This window comes from Mytilus edulis, chromosome 14, assembly GCF_963676685.1.
Source record: "Mytilus edulis chromosome 14, xbMytEdul2.2, whole genome shotgun sequence".
NCBI classification, from domain to species: domain Eukaryota; kingdom Metazoa; phylum Mollusca; class Bivalvia; order Mytilida; family Mytilidae; genus Mytilus; species Mytilus edulis.
Genome location: NC_092357.1, coordinates 69531976 through 69552472, shown reverse-complemented (window position 1 = coordinate 69552472; position 20497 = coordinate 69531976). Strand labels below are relative to the sequence as shown.

At 31.8% G+C, this 20497-nt stretch overlaps 1 protein-coding gene across 3 annotated transcripts; it reads left to right on the top strand.

The window, feature by feature from the left end:
- Positions 1–1768: 1768 nt before the first annotated feature.
- LOC139502658 (uncharacterized) lies at positions 1769–20072 on the top strand. Of its 3 annotated transcripts, none has more exons than XM_071292185.1 (12): positions 1769–1901; positions 3933–4354; positions 4927–5162; positions 5638–6309; positions 6885–7199; positions 8539–8607; positions 10570–10665; positions 11435–11566; positions 12485–12583; positions 14831–15130; positions 17913–18102; positions 19259–20072. In XM_071292185.1, the coding sequence occupies exons 2-12, from the start codon at positions 4005–4007 to the stop codon at positions 19389–19391; spliced, it is 2592 nt and encodes an 863-aa protein (XP_071148286.1). In that variant the 5' UTR covers positions 1769–1901; positions 3933–4004; the 3' UTR covers positions 19392–20072. The 3 variants fall into 3 exon arrangements, with proteins under 3 accessions (XP_071148286.1, XP_071148284.1, XP_071148285.1); XM_071292183.1 differs by having other exon boundaries at positions 1769–2163; XM_071292184.1 differs by lacking the exon at positions 1769–1901 and adding an exon at positions 1989–2113.
- Positions 20073–20497: the final 425 nt, after the last annotated feature.

The following is a 20497-nucleotide window of genomic DNA, read 5'->3' as shown; positions in this document are numbered from 1 at the left end:
TGTTTCTTTATTAATGGGTTATGCATTTAGTTATTTTATTGGTATAAGTTTACATTGTGTAACAACGGATAATCCGTTAGTATTTTTTTCTTATTTTGTTTTTAGTAATGCATTAATTTATCAAATACTTATATTTTCATACAAACCAATATGATCAAATTAAGAATTATTTATTTATGAAAAATATCGCAGGTTGACCCACTCGCACTATCATTTTCCATGTTCATTGGACCGTGAAATTGGGGTAAAAACTCTTATTTGGCATTAAAATTAGAAGATCATATCATAAGGAACATGTGTATTAAGTTTCAAGTTGATTGGCTGACTTCAACTTCATCAAAAACTACCTTGACCAAAAACTTTAACCTGAAGCAGGATGAACGGACGAACAAACGCACGGACGGACAGACCAGAAAACACAATGCCCCTCTACTATCGTAGGTGGGGCATAAAAAATAACGGGGATTCAGTTTGGAAAAAAATAGGTCTGTCGCGTCTCGAAAGCTAGGTAAACATTCAAGTATTTCACGTGATAAGTGTGCAATTCTAAAGTAGTTTAAATAGATTAAGATATATAGGTTGAAATATGAAAGGGGGATTATCTGAGAAATAAGTTAAAAACCAAAAACGGGGATTCAGTTTTGGAAAAGTTAGGTCTATCGCGTCTCGAAAGCCTGATAGAACGTCTTGTGTCTGTGATTAGTCTATATCATATCTGGTTGTATATGTCGGACTGTCGGACCGTCGGACTATAGAACTACATTGGAATATTAAACCGTCGGACCATGGAACCGTCGGACTATAGAACTGTCGGACTGTCGAGCGGACCCCCCTTTGATTTAAAGATAAAGATAAAGATATTTTATTTCCTAATCATAGGGCTCATAACAAGCATGTAATCACATAAAGTAAAAATAAAAAGCCTTTCTCTCCCACTCGCATACACTCACACATACAACTATCGTTTAATTAAGAATTGAATGCTGCTTTTTGTAAATTTATTGGGGTGTAAAAGCGTTGACCGAAACATTTTGTATGAAGCGCGGAAAGCGCTTCATACTAAAAATGTGCGCACGGTCAACGCTTTTACAACCCTATAAAGTTACAAAAAGAAGCATTCAATACTTATAATTACATTTTTTTAGCTAGAACATGAAAAAACGATTTTTATCAAGTTTTCATTTAATTCACCTGTGCACTTTATTGTGGGACCTCGTGTCATCATGAATGATAAATTTTATTGTCTAATGCAATTGTTTCAGGAATAGCACATGATGTGCAGTTAGCCAATCAGAATAACGTATTATAATGAAACATACATCTAATGTAATTATTTTAGTATATGATAGTGATCGATATCTGAAACTGAAATAAATCAAACTTGAACTAATTGATACATCTGGAATCAAAATGAAAACTGTGTATCCCCCCTACCTCCATAGAAATAAAAATTTAAAAAAACACCCCAAAACTGACATAAATTTATGATACACTGTACAAGTATGTCACCAATACAATATAAATATGTAGTAACAGACAAATCTTTGAATATTTTCATTTTATTGCATCTATCATTTTTAAAACAGTTAAGGAAACTGTTCATTAGCCTTTATGAATGAAAAAAGTCTATAACCTGGAAAATCTTGGCACCACGAAGCTATTTTTTTCCTGTTACTCTCTGTCCAGTGTTCATTAACAATGTATGGCGAGTGTGTGAATAAAAGGACGACAAGACAAGAGGATGAGATTGTATAAGGATCCAACTTCCGTCGAAAACTTTCTCACATAAAACTTTCAGAATAGAAATTCCCAAATTCGATGAAATACAGTACAGTATAGTTAGATGTACAAAATTATGCTGAAATTACATTTTATTGTCGAGTAAAATAACTAAAAGTATGGTATGTTAGTCTAGACTACAGAAAAGGAACGATAAATTGTGATACAAGTAAACGTACATGATACCACAAAGATTTTTTCATTAATCTATTTTTAGAATAAGGGGATCTCCGATTTAATGCGGAGAATTTCCAGTTGAACTTGAACTTGTGAAAGTATGAATAAGAGGATTATCAGTGTTGCACATTTTTACTTCTAAACACCAGGAAGATTGGTATGCTATTTTAACACAAAACTGAGGGAGAGAAACGCTATAAATAACTGGTAATTAATTAGTCCCTAAACTTGTTACACTTACAAGTTACAGACAGCCATTACATTTTCTTGAATAAGTTGAAACTTATATATGAACAACTAGTTTCATTCTTGTAGCTATGTTTCAGATTAAATTTTATGTTATTACATATAACACTTACACATAAATGTCAATCCCATTTCTGTTTTCTGTGGTTACTTCCCGTTCTTTTGACAAGTCGAAGAATTGAAATCTGTAGAAATTCAACAGATTTGTCGTCTTTGTTTAATCAATTTGTCATAAAATGTGTACAGTAATAGGATTAAGAGAGAATTTGCCATTTATCCATTTGGTGGTTATGTCGTTTTGGTCATACACCACATGGAAAAATGTTTAACAATTCCAACAAGACATCCTAATTTTTAACAAACAATTCATGAAAAAAAATACTTTGTGTATGACAGACCTGAACCAGTGACAACCTGTGACTGTACTTCAGGATCCTGTCTTGAGACAGCGACATAAAGATGTTTGCAGGGTTAAACATGTGGATGAGCGCTCAGCCCTAAATGAACCTGGGACGGCAGTGATATCGCACAATATACAGCGACTGCGTTGATATCGCAGCAGAAGAACAAACTGTAAAACCAGGTGTAATTTGCAACTAAAAGGATTGACAAGAGACATATTAGATATAAACTTAGAAATTGTATACACCATGTACAATGGCATGAATGGTATATTTTGGAACTTATTTATTCAATGTAGCTACAATTTGATTGATTGATTGATTGTTGTAATTTCAACACTATTAGTCAGTGACTATTGTGCTATTCAGGGTTCTCGCTAAGGTGAGTCCATGAGTCCTGGACTCATCAAAATCTGTCTGGACTCACCATTTTCAAAACTGGTGAGTCCACAGATGCATCAAGATTGTAATATTTTGTATAAACTGAACACAGTTAAACAAAGATATCATTTTTATAGCAAATGTTTAAGAAGTAATCTGAATTTAATGTCATTTCATTGCTCTGTTAGGCCATGGAGGATAAAATATTACATTATATTGCAATAAAATATAATCTTCTTGCTGTTGGACTCACCATGGCCAAAAATGACGAGTCCCTGGACTCGCCTTCAAAAATCCTTAGCGAGAAGCCTGGTGCTATTTCTAGGCGGTCATTTTTTATTGGTGGAGGAAGTCTGAGTCTACCATGTCCAAGGAGAAAACCACCGTCCTTAGGTACAAATGTAAGAAAACAATCCTAGTCAATTACGATTGGAGTCAAGTGCACATGCCCCGTGTGGGATTTGAACTCATAACACCAGGTTTGACAGTCTAGTGATTATAGTTAGACCTCTATGTGCTTAGACACCATGGAAAAGTTCGCAACCAACATTGACTGAGGCCTCCTGAAACTTATTTGAATGTCCATCATTAACCTTATACTTACAATCATGTACAATGACTTAATAACATTTATCATGTTTATTAGTTTGAGAAAATACATCATACATTTGATTAATTTTCAACATTACATATTTTGATACATTTAACATAGATTTTTCAGAATTATATATCATGTATATATTGCAACTTAAAGGATCGGCAAGAGTGTTGGCAGGCTAGTGATACAGTAGTATGACCATGATGACTACTTCAACACTTAGCCACCAAGGTCCCCATCACTAACCATATTGTTGATAAAATTTTACTAGTTTCAGAATATTTTTTAACATGATACATTTGATTAATTTTCATTATTTTATATTTTTGATACATTTATATATTTTTCAGAATTATATTAGAGAAACAAGTAGACGATGTGATAATTAAATGATTAAAGTGAAACCATAAAAAATAGAAACAATGATTGAGTTTGAATCTTTACAAAATCATAACAATATTAATCAGACAGACTTAACAAGAGGATTAATTACGATCGACGGTGAACTAGAATCAGACGATATAAAATCGTTAAAATTCCTCTGTCAAGATCACATAGCACAGAAAACATTAGAAAAAATTAAAGATGGAATTCAAATCTTTAACGAACTTGAAAGAATCGGAAAAATTGACACTTCACGAGGAGAAGTGGATTACCTGTTGGAAAGTTTGTGTAGATGTCATCGAATTGACTTAATCAGGAAAATGGGTTTTAATCAAATACAAGTAAAGAATCGAGTGGAAAGTGGACGTTCTAATTTTTCACCTTTCAGGTAATATATCATTTTCTTTTTTTTTCTATTATATATCTTTTCAGATTCTCTTGATAATCATGATAATATGTTCAGATGACATGTCCTTCCTTGTATCATGTTGTATCATTTGTGTATTGAAATAAAAAAATTATATTACCTTTAATTTAGTAATGGTAAAATTAATAAGAGGAGGTGTGTGGTTACATTTTATATGTCTTTGAGACAGCAAACCAAATAACATGTGTTTGTCTTTGTGGACTATAAACATCATGATAAACAATTCAAAAGCTGTGATAACATAAAAAAAAAAACAGTGTGTAGTTGTGTATTACACACACACCCCTCTGCCAACTACTGTTTGGGGGTAAATGAGATGTACTATACTCATCTAAAGAAGGTACATGTATGTCTGTTACATGTTTCAATGGGACATTATTTTACATATATATAACAAACATGTGTTACCACAGATTAAGAAAATTTAAGAAATCAAAGAGTAGACAACCCATGATAGTATATGTAAGTGTGGTAACTCTATAGAGTTATATATCCTTGACTGTTCATATAAAAGTTTGTTTATTCTATTTTAGATTACTTCTGTTTGAAATTGCTGAAGAAATGGAGACTGCGGACTTGAAGACAGCTCTTTTCACCTTGTCGTCAGTAATTCCCAGATCTAAACATGATAAAATTAAATCTATCTGTGATGTATTTATTCAGCTTGAGAGATCTGGGGATTTATCTCCCCTTAATGTTGACGTATTGTACAAATTGTTGAAGATGATGGATCGAGGAGATTTAATGACCAAAGTCAGAGCCTATCAAGGTACCACAGCTTGTCAAAATATATAAGGGACTGGAAATTTGTCTGTCAGTTTTGTATAGCTTTAATTTTTAAGGCCCTTTTTCTAAATTAAACACAACATGCACAGCATAAAAAACAACTGTTTTGATATTGCAATTTTTAAAGAATGAAAAACTATGGGAGGTTATTACATTTGTATTTGCGATTTAATTAGAAATCTGAATACAGATATATATGTATAAGATATCAGAATGCAAGATATTTTTATTGCCATACTCACCTAGTCGCATTCTTTGCTATCATAAAAAAACTTGCTATAATTTTTGAGTTTACACTTATCATGATTATTACTCTTTTTCATGTCTTACCCTAGGCGATGGCATCACACATCCAAAACCATCAGTACATGTAATATAAATTATCTTACCGCAAAACTAGACATGGTGAATGGAAAGTTTTATTAAGCTAAGCTATAATTTGCATTTTGTTTTGCTAGGAGCTCAACCTACAGGAGGAAATACAGAGATAGGGTATGGACCAGTAGAAGAAGGACAGGTACCCAGAACAGTTGAAATAGCAATGGAACCAGAATACCAAGGTGAAGGACAAATACCTCAAGCTAATACAGTAGAACAACAGAGACCTTCACAAGCTACTGAGCGTTCAGTACAATTTACAGGCAACCAGTTACCTTTACATTTAGAAGAATTCCAAAATTCAACTGCAAGTGTTAATAGAAGCATAAATGACATTCAAGGTGTTAATCAGAGTCAGCCAGGAACAGTAGACATTCAAGGTCAAGGTCAAAACAAACATAGTAGAACAGATCCTTATATGCATGAATATATGCGTAAAAGATTAAAAATGGAAGACAGAGAAAATGACAGATCTAGAGTTGTTCCAAGTCTCCAAGAGAATCCAGTAAATTTGGGTTCACAGCAAGAACAGCCATCACCTGGTAACCACCCATCTATAAGAGGTGTTGGGAACCAGACACCAACTGAACCTTCACTTTTTTTTAGAACTGGAATAAGTAGTGAGGTTCCAGTCAATCATCTTGTACATCGTAATGATGTCATTACAGAGGAGCAATCCCCTGGAGACAGTGGGTTAACAGCAGGAACTGTGTCGTTGTCAGACAGAAGTTCACAAGAAATAAGTTCAGGAGGTACAATAAATACAATTTCGTATTCCCTATTTCCATTCTCAATTTTATTTGGAAAAAACTTTTGGAAGTTTGAGACCCCAAAGCTATTCAATCTTGTTCTTTAATATTTGGCCTTTAACTTTTTTTTTAATTGGGTGTCACTGATGAGTCTTTCCTCATGTTCGTAAACAAAAGCATGCATGTATGGTGTATTAGATTGTTATCCTGGCATCTAAGGTGAGTTTTTATGCTCCATTTATGGGTATTATGTTTTCTGGTCATTTTTACATGTACATGCATATGTATACGAGCAATTGCATAAGGTCAATTTCTATCCGACACAGCTCATATACATACTATTTTCTTAATAAAATGACCCAAATTAAAGATTTTATTTGTAAATTGATCATGGTGAGTTACTGATTAAATTTGATTTTCATTTTGGACTGCAATATTCACGGAAATATGGCTTTTGAAATTATTTCCATGAAATGTTTGCAAGATCTTTGTAGAACTAAAAAAATAATAAGAATTTTAGTTTACGTAAAAATTCCTATATACACATATGTGACTTGATATTTGTTTATATTTATTAGATATACCACTTTCAATAACTGAAAGTAAACTGGTTGAGCTTTCAGAAGTCATAGCAAGAAGAGATGATTGTACTTTACTGGCTTCAGCATTGATGATTGATTATGACCAGACAACTCAAATAATGCAGGCAAATCCAACAAATGTGCTGAGAGTTCACGGCTTCCTGAGACACTGGTTTATTGAACAGAGAAGAAGAATAGGAACCAGTCCAACTGCAGATGGTCTCTTAGATGCTTTTCGAAAATTAGGATTCACAGATGCCATTGAAGAATATGTTCGACTCAGTCGCGAACCAGAATCTGAGTTTGTACAAGGTATGATATATTTTGCTCGCTAAAAGTAAAATTTTAAACTGATATGAAAAAATGACAGAATATTGAGTTCAATGATTAAAAAATTAAATACTGAGTGCCAAAAGAAACTAAAAAATCTACATGTACATGTAGACATTGTATTTTTCATAAATGATTATTCAAACTAACCGATGTTCATTTAGAGTTAGAAATCGTTGTTCAAAAGACAACTTTCAAGTTCGATGCATTCCCATCAAAAACTCTGGTTTTGTGCGTTTAGGGGCATCATCACTTCCGTTCCAATTTTGAGCAAGTGGTTGGAAAACTATAATTCTATTTTGCACGAATTATTTGGCAAATTAAATTCTCATAATTGACAATCAGCACTGCTGTCATTAGGAAATTGTGATTAAGTACTTTCAAAACAAACATTATTTCTAGTTTATCCTGCACAATGACGATCGCAAGACACTTGATGAATGTTAATAGTGCACGGATACCTGTAGGCGATCCCCTCTATCTGGGAAATGACGTCATAAAGGCAGTATCATTTTAATTGACGATTTTTTTCCAGTGACGGATGAACTCCAAAGTGGTCTATTGTACAGACTCCTAAGGATATACATACATATGTATATTTCTACACTTGTTTAGAAGCTATTTCAGTATTTGATTTTTTGACATTGTAAGGTTCATACATTCTACTTGTGTACAATGGTGTACAAAAGAATTAAAAATTACACTACACAATGAGATTCAAATTTTAGCCATAATCAGCTGCTCATGGTTTTGTAATTGACTCCTTATCACACATTTTTAAAATCATGAAAACCATGCCTTATTTACTTCAACAAAGAAAAAAGGTCTTTACACTAAATTTCAACAGATTGATTTTATTTTGAGTTACTCCCCTTTAACAAAGTTCAAAATTTTTCAACTTAATAATTTCATTAACCTTTTGTTTTGAGCACCTTTAGCTAGATTGTCTCAACACTTATAGCCATCTGAACATGCTGAAAGAGATTAATTTTCGTTTTGGTTTTGATTTTTGATGGTAACAGTAATATCTTCTTCTTCTTAACATGTCTTTTTAGTTTCTACATTTTGTCATGTTTGTATAAAGAAAGAGTAAAGATATAGCTTGCAAATATTATTATTTTTTACCTAGTACACATATTTGGTTGGCTGTTCAGGTATCTCTCAACTAGCATGATACATTTTCATGCATTTCTTGGTATTTTTCTTTGATTTATTGATTTTTCTCATTAATCATGTTAATCTTTACAATTTTGACCAAATCATGCATTTGCTTCATGAAAACACGGCAGTACTGAACCAATTACTTGGTATTTCATTACAGGATCTGAGAATCTTGCTGCACTGTCAGAAGGAAGTGGGAATCAAGAGGAGAATTTTAATGTCTCATCAGGTATGTTTTTGGTATAAAGTTAAATAGAAAAAATACTGAACATCAATAAAAAAAAGAAAAAGAAGGGAAGTCCCTTAGGCCAACCTTAAAAATATGTTTGTTTGCAGTTTTCCGACTGTACCTTCAGATTGAAGGGTCGGTAGGTAGGAAAAATATTTTATTTTATCAGCCAAAATACAGTTTAAACAAGCAGTTACACTAAACCAAGTTTCTTGTGAAGAAAAAAAAACATTTTAAAACAACAAACACTGGACATGCTGAAAACCAACATCAAATGAACAGGCATTTTCAGATAAAAAAACTTTTTAACCAAAACTAAAACTTTAACATAGTGTCATTATCCAATTTATGACATAAAATATGGTATAATTATTAAATACTGGAACACTTATAAACAAGGAATGTCATTATGACTAGAACTGTTTTAAAGAAATATATTCAGACATGTATGCTTCTTGACTAGAATGTTTTCATGAGTAGAGTATTTTCATCAGAAAAATGTAGATATTAAAGATTTATAAGACAATGTATTAAAGAGTGTATTTCTAATAAAAAAAAAAATAACCATTGAATCTTCCTCAATTGAAAAAAAGGCAACTTGAAAAAAAAGTATTAAGACATTCGACTGTTTTCATATTTCTAACAATATTTAATTATATGTGATAAGGTTATAATTTTGCCAGGCTTTAATGAAAACCAAAGAATCTTTGTGTAGTTAGGGTTGCTTCTTATTGATTTGGCATGATCTATATCCATTAACATTTCAAATGAGCCCTTCCTCCGTACAGGCGTGTTTACAGATATCCATGAAGATGTAAGTCACGGAGGAGTGGTTTCATCTTTGTCGTCTTCACAACGATTTGTAGAAAATATGCCATACTTCAAGCTGCTGTCGAATTATTTAACCACTGAAATTGGTTCCATAAAGTCAGGCTCCACAGATTCTGTACCCGATTTGTTTGAGACAGAATGGTTATCGTGTCAGTTATGAATATCTGCTGCATCTTTGTCAATGATATCATCACACATCATTACATGTGCCTGAATCTGTATAAACAGTTTACTATTAAACTTTTTTGTTTGTTATTTGTCTTAAAATTGACACGAGACGACAGCGTAAAGTACTCCTCCGTGACTTCATGGATACCTGTAAACAATTTCCATGTGCTTTATCATTAAATGGTCACATGAACGCTTGACGGGAAGCTAAGAAAAACCGAACTTGAAATGCGTAACTGACCCAGACTTTAAATCATTTCCGGAAAGGACCCAAAGTTCCGGATCGCGTCAATAGAAGTATTAAAAAACATTTCTTCAAATTTAAAGCAATAAAATTTTCACAGTCGGGAGGATTTTCAAGGGTCAGTCGGTAAACTGCAAACAAACAATATTTTTATTTAAGCCTTATAAAAGTTTTCCTATTCCTGACTTGGTACACTGTTGATTCATTAATGTTAAAGGAAAAGTACAAATTTATAGTTTCTTTTTTAAACAAATGATGAAATCACGAAATAATCCAGATAATCCACAGTACCTCTGTTATTGTTTGTCACCTTGATTTATATTTTTATGCCCCACCTACGATAGTAGAGGGGCATTATGTTTTCTGGTCTGTGCGTCCGTCCGTCTGTCCGTCTGTTCGTTCGTCCGTCCGTCTGTCCGTTCGTTCGTCCGTCTGTCCCGCTTCAGGTTAAAGTTTTTGGTCAAGGTAGTTTTTGAAGAAGTTTAAGTCCAATCGACTTCAAACTTAGTACACATGTCCCCTATGATATGATCTTTCTAATTTTAATGCCAAATTAGAGTTTTTACCCCAATTTCATGGTCCACTGAACATGGAAAATGATAGTGCGAGTGGGGCATTCGTGTACTGAGGACACATTCTTGTTCTTTTTATATTTGATATTTGAAAACTTGTAAATGACTCGCCTAAATGTATTTATCTGTAATTTTATGTGATTACAGGAGAGGCTAGAGTGTCTCAAGGAAATGAAGACACAGATTTCAGAGCAGCCACACCCCCTATCAATCAGTCAAATTCAGGAGCACAAGTTGGTCCAAGTAAGTAGTGAGTTAACAGGCTAAACAGGTGTCCTTTATGATAGGTTTCTATGATTATAAGCTTAGACAAGGTTCCATACTTGAGACAGACACATTACTATATGATAAACTGGGAACCAGCTTACTTTTGCAGATAATTTATTTCCGTGTTAATATAAGAAAGAAGATGTGGTATGATTGCCAATGAGACAACTATCCACAAAAGACCAAAATGACACAGACATTAACAACTATAGGTCACGGTACGGCCTTCAACAATGAGCAAAGCCCATTAAGCCTTTTTAAGCCCACATGAGGCAATTTATATTGATTTCATGATTTTTTGGTTTTTTTGTGTATTCATATAATTGGCAGATCATAGTTTTAAATATTTGCCATGATTTATTTTCACTTTGATTTTCAACTCGAGATAGATATGAAAATAAATCGCTCATAAAACTAAGTTGGTTTACAGTATAAACCATTTAAACCAACATGGATAAAAATAGCATTAAACAAAAACAAAACAATCGAACAATCAATGAATCCTGGTATTTATACTTAATTTCTGCTCTATGTTTGGGTTGTTGTCTTTTTGACACATTCCCCATTTATTAAGGCCCACCTCTGGGTGCTAGATTTTCTTGCTGCGTTGAAGACCCATTGGTGGCCTTTGGCTGTTATCTGCCCTTCGGCCAGGTTGTTGTCTCTTTGACATATATTCACCATTTTATTCTCAATTTTATTTCAGGAATTATTTTAATTTGATGATTAAAAATTATTTTTTCAGGTTTGAATCCTCTAATTAACCAGAGCATGCGACAACAAAATCGACAAGATGAAGTCATTGTCCGGCAAATGGAGGCTGTCGCAATTGATGATTCTGCTATGCCTTTCTATAAGATGAATGCCAGACCTAGAGGTTGGTAGAGCTTAATATTTGGATAGTTGAATTTTTTTTCTTGAATTTTTGAATGGCTTAGTTTTAAATGGGGGTAAGGAGATGTATAAAAAGAAGAAATAAGAAGATGTGGTATGAGTGCGTATGAGACAACTTTCACAGGCTAACAACCCATAATTGTAAAATATAAGGGCATATATTTATACCACATTCTACTGCATCCACATCATAATTGTCTAAATATACCTACATATGTTCAATTTATCATGTTTATAGTTCAAGGGTAAATGCAAATATGTAGAGGTATGTGGATTATTAAATATCATGCTCTCGTAGAGGTCAACATTTTGTTACTGTAAATTCACATTCTGAATTCAATACATACTGTTGCATTATATAACAGAGTTTCTACATGAAAAGTGTTCCTCAAAAAGATCTAAACTGTTTTTCATTGTATGATAAATATAAGAAGCACATATTCCATGTAAATTATTTTTTAGCGTTAATTTAAAAAGACTTAATTGTTCCATCAATATGTTTTAAGTATTTTCATTTTGTATCCTTTATTTTTCTCTATTCTAAAGTTATTTTGCCATCTAAAGTACAAAAATCATTCATATAAAAGAAATCAAGGCTTATTAGCTCATCATCAGTATACCAATAGAAAAAAAGAAGCGATATGAGACTATTTAAAGAGTAAAAAATAGTGCATAAAGAAACGCAGTAAAAATAAAATCTGGTCAAGCACTAAAACCCCCACTGCAGTTGGTAGGTCTACTGTTCTTTATTATAATGTTGGATATTCTCAAAAAAATTTCATTATTGTAATTTATGTTTTAGCAACAATAATGCATGTAATATATATGTTTTTAAAAAAAATACAGATAAGAGTGTATATTTTTACCAACAATTTATACTAAAAATAATATCTATTTTTAGGTTTAGCCATAATAATAAACAACCAGCATTTCCATAAGATCAGAAATGATCCACAAAGCAAGGAGATGCCAGCAAGAACTGGTACAGAAAAAGACGCAGGTAAATATAATCTATAAAGTACATTGCATACAAGGGAGAAAACTCTTTTGGAGTCAATAAACTATTTAAAGACTAAACAGCCTATTAATTTCTACCAGTAATTTTTTCTTAAAATTTTGACTGAAGGTATTTCATGATTTTAAGAATAAAATATGATAAAAAAAATTGGGGGTCACTGCCTTCGTTTCTTCACTATAGCAACCCAAGTTTTGTGTGTTTCGGCAATATGAACATGATTTGGTTATTGTTTATAATTTTTGATAATCCAATAAACATGTTATACCTACCAATGCAAACTTACATGTAAAATTCTTTTTTTTTTATATTAATCAGTAGATTTGTTAATATCAATTTAAGATTATAGAGTTAAAGATTCTGGGTGGTTTGATTTTAAAAAGTATGATTTATTTCATTCCCGCCAAAAATAATACATAAGAATGAAAAATGTTTCCAGTATCAAAAAATATCTACCAGTGATTTCTTCTTAGGAATTTCAAGAAAGAAAGTGCTATGTGTTATCTTTCAAATAAGTCATCCATCAGTGATTCCCTATATAAACAACCAAATGTTTCCCCACATAAAAGGAGGGGTGGTCCCCCGGCCCCCTGGATCCACCTATGGTATTAAAATTTGTTTTCAATCTTTCCGGTCATTGTAGCTTCTTAAAAAAAAAATATTCGGAGGAATTTTTTTCTTATAAGTTAGCAAAGAAAAGTTCTGTGTTACACACCTTAGATTTTGATTTTTATAAATCACATTCAAATATTGACTTCTTAATACTTTGATTATTTAGCAGTATACATAAAATTGAACTTCATTACAAGATGGAACAATATTTTACGGGAATCAGTTAGTTTAAAAAGTCAAAATTGGTGCCCGTAGATTGAAACTACTTGTGCTAAATTGTGCAATTTACAAAAATTCAAAATTCAAAGCGTAATTCTTATGCGTTTTTTAATTTTTTGTTTGATTTCTACTTAATTTTTCAAGTAGACTGCTGTATATTATTCTTTTTTTATTAAACACATTTGGACGCGTACATCGTATTGAAATCCGTGAGATACGCAAAATGGGACGTTCGTATATGCCACATTTTGCCGTGCTGGACACAATGCATATAGCATGTATAGAGCTTTCATGTAACAATCAATCTGCGTTAGCTTATGCGCTTATGCTTAGCTTAATAGGCTGTTAAGTCTTTAAGTTGTGTCTGGAAATAAGAAGCATCTTATTAACCAACATGACCAAGATTTAGATGTTATCTGTTACCTTTGTGTTGCAATGGCTATTTTGTTTCTGGTGGAATAAAGTTGTGTTTTTAACAATCAAGCGATATTTATAGATTATCGTTGATCATCTCAACGATATTGATTTTCTCGCTTGAGCTGGTACAGAAAAGTGAGAAAAGCAATCGAGTTGAGATGACTAATGATAATCTGTTTATCGCTATTTTACCTATGAAGACATGTCAATTTCATGTCAATTTCATCAGCAACGCCATGTGGCCTCCTTAGTTTCTAGCGATAATTTTTCCATCTCAAGCGAGGAGCATGATATGAAAGTTATCACAAAAAAGATCAAAAGAAAAATGCACTAAATAGCGATAAATTAATAAACCAAATATTCTGTACCTCTTTTTATATTACATTAGTGTTATATTTGTAATGTGAAAAGACACGTCAATACATTTTTGATAGAAGTACTGTAAATTCAGAAATTATTGTGTTGTTTTTATTATTGCGAAAAATGTGACAGGGTTATAATCCCAATAATTTAAACTTGCATTTTGATTTTTTTTTAAATTCAAAATATTCTATACCATTTATTCCATACGGAACATATACATGTACATGATGTATTGTAATATTTCTTCCAGCAGAAATAGTACTCAAGAATATCTTTTCCATTTTGAACTTATAGTGTAAAGGAAATTTTATTTCTTGACAAAGACACCCATTGGGAATGTTGTGTTACTCTTATAAAAGTAAAATCATATAAACACTGAACTCGGAAAAAAATTCAAAATGGAAAGTCCATAATCAAATGGCAAAAATGGATAACAACTGTCATATTCCTGACAAGGTACAGGCATTTTCTGATGTAGAAAATGGTTGATTAAACCTGGTTTTATAGCTAGCTGAACATTTCACTTATATGACAGTTGCATCAGATTTCATTATATTGACAAAATATGTTGATAACTTGTATCAAGCCATATTTGATTATATAAATATTTCCTTTTTTTAGAGAAACTTGATTACATTTGGAGGAAGTTGGATTTTGAAGTACGTTTGTTCAATGATGTGGACTCAACACGTATGACTCAGATCATGGTGGAAACAGGCTTTGAAGACCATTCAAAGTATGATTGTCTTGTAGTGTCAATACTGACACATGGAGTGCTAGGTCATGTTTATGGAGCTGATGGACGTATAGTAAGAATTAATCAGTTAACCAGCTGTTTTTCTGGTAGAAGATGTCCGTCATTGGCAGGAAAACCAAAGTTGTTTTTTATTCAAGCTTGTCAAGGAAGAGAAAAACAAGAAGGTATAATTTTAAAAATTCTAATGCAATTTTTATGTAACATTTTTTTTCATCGGCTTAAAGTTGGCGTCAAATCCACAGTTGACCAGGCTTAACTAAGGAGGGACCCTCCATTTTGAATTGATGGATAAACAAATGTTTGATTACTACAATATTAACGAAAAATAAAATAACACCTACCTCGAATTTCCCATTTTAATGTAAGTTTATCCCAATTTGAATCGTAAAGGTAATGTTTTAACCTCCAGTTTGTAAGTTTTCATTAGCCATTACGTCTTTGCGCAAAAATCATTCATGAAGTTTCACAGAATTTGTTTGTATGTCAAATTTGTACATTTTTTTCAATCTTTAACCATATGTTAACGTATCATTTTTTTTTGTAATGCATTAGAATCGAAATAACAGTACTGTAGTTGAAGAGTTGCCACCACCAATTTTGGTTTGACAGTCTCAAATATCCGTTTTACTGTCTCCCGTTTGTGTCGCCAGTAAAACTGCATTTGTGACCGTCAAATCTACAATTGACGGTGGCAACTATTCAACTACAGTACTGCTATCCCTTAAGTGTGAATTCTGGTGAAATTAAATCACCTGTGGAGCAGTAATATCTATTTAAGGAATGACTGTAATATTTTTTCTGTCTATGAAGAAATGACATAAAAAATTTAGTGCACAATGAATAATTCACGTAACGGGTTATTTAACAGTCTGCATCACATTTTTTATGTTATTTCAAATATCAGAAAAAATATTACAGTCATTTCTTATAATTTAATTCTAAATTCCATTTTAAACCATATAAAACCATGAAAAAACCTTGACGACGTCACTGTCACATGACTAAATTATGTCTATGGGCTGATAACAAAATAACGTCAGCCAATCAAAAGACGTGTTACTTCCAAAATTAAACTATTCTAAAATGCTCTTTTGTTTTTGAAAAGAATTAATAATAAGAGGGAAACAATGGGTCTTAAAATTGATATTAATATTACATCTTATCGGTAATTAGTATATTTTCCCTTTGATCTTACTGCCTAGTATTTTCAAGTATCAACGTACTGGCTGTATCACTGAAAATATTAGGCAATACATTGTGTGACGTCATAATTACCGATAAACAGAATAATAGGTAGTTTCGTTTTTGATACTGACTATATCATGTAGAATATCTTAACTCGCCCTAACGGGCTCGTCTAGATATTCTTCATGATATAGTCAGTATCAAACACAAAACTACTTATTATTCTATATATACATGCTTGTTTACACCATATTTTGCCAGTCATAATATATAATATTTATTTTTGACCAACTGGTGTAGGTCTGAAGCAGAAGTTAAATGTAGATCTGCCACATTAATATATTTATAAAAAAAAATGAAGGTTTTGCATTCTTTTTTAAGAGGAGAAATAAAGACAAGCCTAATTGAATATCCCTCACCAAAATAGTTATTACATACAGGTTAATTGACAAATTATATTTACTTGTTGGCTTGGCAGGTAAACTATATATAGCTATGAAATACCAGACATCTATAAATCTATTTGATATTGTTTCATTTTCGTGGATATTTGATTTTGTGGTTTTGAAAAAGACTGCATATATATACAAACCTAAAGAACATTTGCAATTGGTTGACCATTTCAAATTTGGCTCATCTGTATCGTGAAATGCATGAAAATTGGTACATGGTTTTCTTCTCATTATTAAAAATTATATGACTATGAAAAAAATATTGGTTTCAATGTATCTTAATAATTTTATTAATAAATAATCTATTTAAACAAACAAGTATTTAGTACGTTACTCAGCATGTGCACATTTGTGCAATATAATTGTGCATTTGGAAGCTTTCAAAATGTTGAAAAACATAATTTGAAGTTATTTAACCAAGAACTGTCATGTATTTACTTGAAGACATTACATGAATTTGATCATGCTTCACAACAATATTTCACAGATACTTTATTTGTGTTGAGCAGTTTCTAGCCCATTTCGCGGTGATTTAATTTTGTAATTCTTGAATTTACTTGATATAGGTAAGTGAGAAATAATCAGAGTTTTACATATTCGCTATGAATTATATTCACAATATTTTTCTACTCGCAAGAGTCCCGAAAATAAATTGCTCACAAAAATCACTTAGTTTCGAATTTGAAACCCCAAAGGAATAGGTTCAGTAAGACCCCTTTTTGGCCCCAAAATTTAGCAGTTTTACAAAATTGTTAAAATGTAAACCTTTAGTTATTTATTGGACAGTAGAATGCTTCTGCTACATAAATATGGGCTGTTTTTGACAATATAATGCACATATATCCGGTACTAGCACCATTAAGTCATGCTAAATTACTGAAATCCTCATAATTCTAGCATTTTAGTTAAATTTTAGACGGTTTTCGTGTAAAACGAAAGTGGCCGCATTCGTGTTCATCCTTAATATTGAAATGTAAGTTGTATTTTATGATAATACATAACATATTTAAAGGTTGAGGATGAACACGGATGCGGCCACTTTCATTTTTACCAAAAACCATCTGAAAAGTGACATTTTTCGGCATATTAGGTAGATTTTTCATATTTGAGCTTGAATCGGATTGTTTTTATTGACTAAGTCTGTTAAAATCTTTCACATAAACTAATTAATTCAAATAAAATAGACACGTAAGTGTTTAAAAAGTGGTCAAAATCTTTTGTCAGATGAACCTGAAATTTGAGGCCAAAATCGGTCCTTACTGGACCTACTCCTTTTGTATTACAAATGTAACATAGTCTTTTATTTTAGGGCATGCCATTGAAACTGATGCTGGAGGAAGTATACCAGAAGAAGACAGACCAAGGGAGTTAATCCCTGATGAAGCTGATTTCCTGTTAGGATATGCTACTGTTCCGGGCTATGTGTCCTACAGAAGTAGATCCCAGGGGAGCTGGTATATCAATAAGTTATCACAGAATCTGGATAAATATGCTTATCAGTAAGTAGTATATCAATAAGTTATCTCAGAATCTGGATAAATATGCTTACCAATAAGTATAGGAACATGATCCAACTTAGATTTATATTATTCAACATGTCTTCATGTTTTCTTTGGGTATTTTTTTAGAACTATATTATTAGAATATTTCCTACATACTGTAGAAACATTAATATTTGTGGGGTTAAAATTTGTGGTTTTGTCTCTCTAAACAATTTCATTGGTATATCAATAAGTTTTCTCAGAATCTGGATAAATATGCTTATCAGTAAGTATAGGAATATGATTTAACTTAGATTTACTGACTTTTGTTGTCTTTGGGCAATTGATGATAGGTAGGTAGTAACTGTAACCAGTGAAAAGGATCAATATGAGATCTACAAAGAAAACTGACTATAAACAAAATCTACAAATTAGTAAACATAACTGGTTGCAATGAACATGGTGAAGGTAACAAGTAAAATCACAAAAATACTGAACTCCAAGGAAAATTCAATCGTAATGTCCCTAATCAAATGGCAAAATCAAATGACAAAACACATCAAACGAATGGACAACATAACTGTCATATTCCTGACTTGGTACAGGCATTTTCAAATGTAGAAAATGGTGGATTGAATCTGATTTAACTTTGATTTGCGGACTTTTGTTGTCTTTTGGCAATTGATGATAGATAGGAAGTAACTGTAACCAGTGAAAAGGATGAATACAAAAATTACAAAAAATGACAATTAATATGATCTTCAAAAATGACAGAAAAATCTATAAAAATGACAATAAAATCTACAAAAATGATAAGAAAATGTAAGAAAATAACAATAGATAAAATCTTCAAAAATGACAATAAATAAAATGTACAAAAATTACAATGAAGAAAATGTACAATAATAATAATAAATAAAATGTGCAAAGTTGACAATAAACAAAATCTACAAAAATGACAATAAACAAAATCTAGAAAAATTACCATCAATAAAATAGATATTAAATTAGCATATCTTCCCAGCTGAGAAATTTAGACTCTAAGAAAGACAGGTTGTCTTGTTTTATTTAGATATTTTTTAAGAATTATTTCTTTGAAATTTTTCCCACATATTCTTTTATTCTCATATAGCTATAACTTATCAAGATTCCTAAAAACTTATCTTATTTTTAGGCACGACTTGTTGAGTATTCTAATTAAAGTGAATGAGGAGGTTGGTAGAGCTACAGCAAACATTGACAATGGAGCATACAAACAGATTCCTGCTCCTATGTTTACACTGAGGAAAAGAATCATATTCAGATAAATTATATTTTTGCAAATATTGACAATAGTGCATGCAAACAGATTTTGGCACCTATGTTTGCTCTAATGAAAGAATCATCTTCCGATAAATCAAATTGTTGTAAACATTGAAAATGGGGCTTTCAAATACAGATTACGGCACCTATGTTTACACTGAGGAAACGGATCATATTTTGATAAATAATATTGTGGAAGATATTGTTTAAAATTTGGTGCATTATATTGATTTTCAAATAATTTAATTTTGGATGTAACGCATCTTCTGATTGGCTGACGTTATTTTGTTATGAGCCCATAGACATAATTTAGTCATGTGACCGTGACGTCATCAATGTTTTTCATGGTTTTCTACGGTTTAAAATGGAATTTAGAATTAAATTATAAGAAATGACTGTAATATTTTTTCGGTCTATTCGAAATAACATAAAAAATGTGGTGCACACTATTAAATAACCCGCTACGCGCGTTATTCAGTGTGCACCACATTTTTTATGTCATTTCTTCATAGACAGAAAAAATATTACAGTCATTCCTTAAATGAAAGATATGTAAATTCAGTTGCATAGCTGGCAAAGAATATTCAAAGTGCAAATTTTGAGATATTACTTTATAATATTGATTTAGATGTAGATTCATATGCATTTTTTACAACAATGTTATTGAAATAAAAGAAATTGACAAAGATAATGTTGGGGTTGATGAATGGCTGATCAAAATTCTATTATAGTTTTAATTCTTTGGAACTAATAATAGGGATATATGTTATACGAGAAAGAATTAGCAAGAGGGAGATAGGGGATGGGGCATGTTATTCTCAGTTCCCAAACAAAATTCTTAATCTAGAGTTCTTGAAAGAATAATTTATTCTTCCCTGGATCCTGATAAACTTATTATCATTTCCAGAGTTCCTTCTAATTTATATTTAAGGTGGTACCTAACACTACAGGGAGATAACTCGGTAAAACCAGCAGAACGTTTTAATGACGTTGTGTTCTTAAGGGAATATTACAGCTTTCCAATGATCAAAATGAGTGTTTTTCAAACTGCTATATAACAGGAGTAATTTTTCTGACAAAACGGTTGGTTCAAAAAATTTTAAATTTTTAT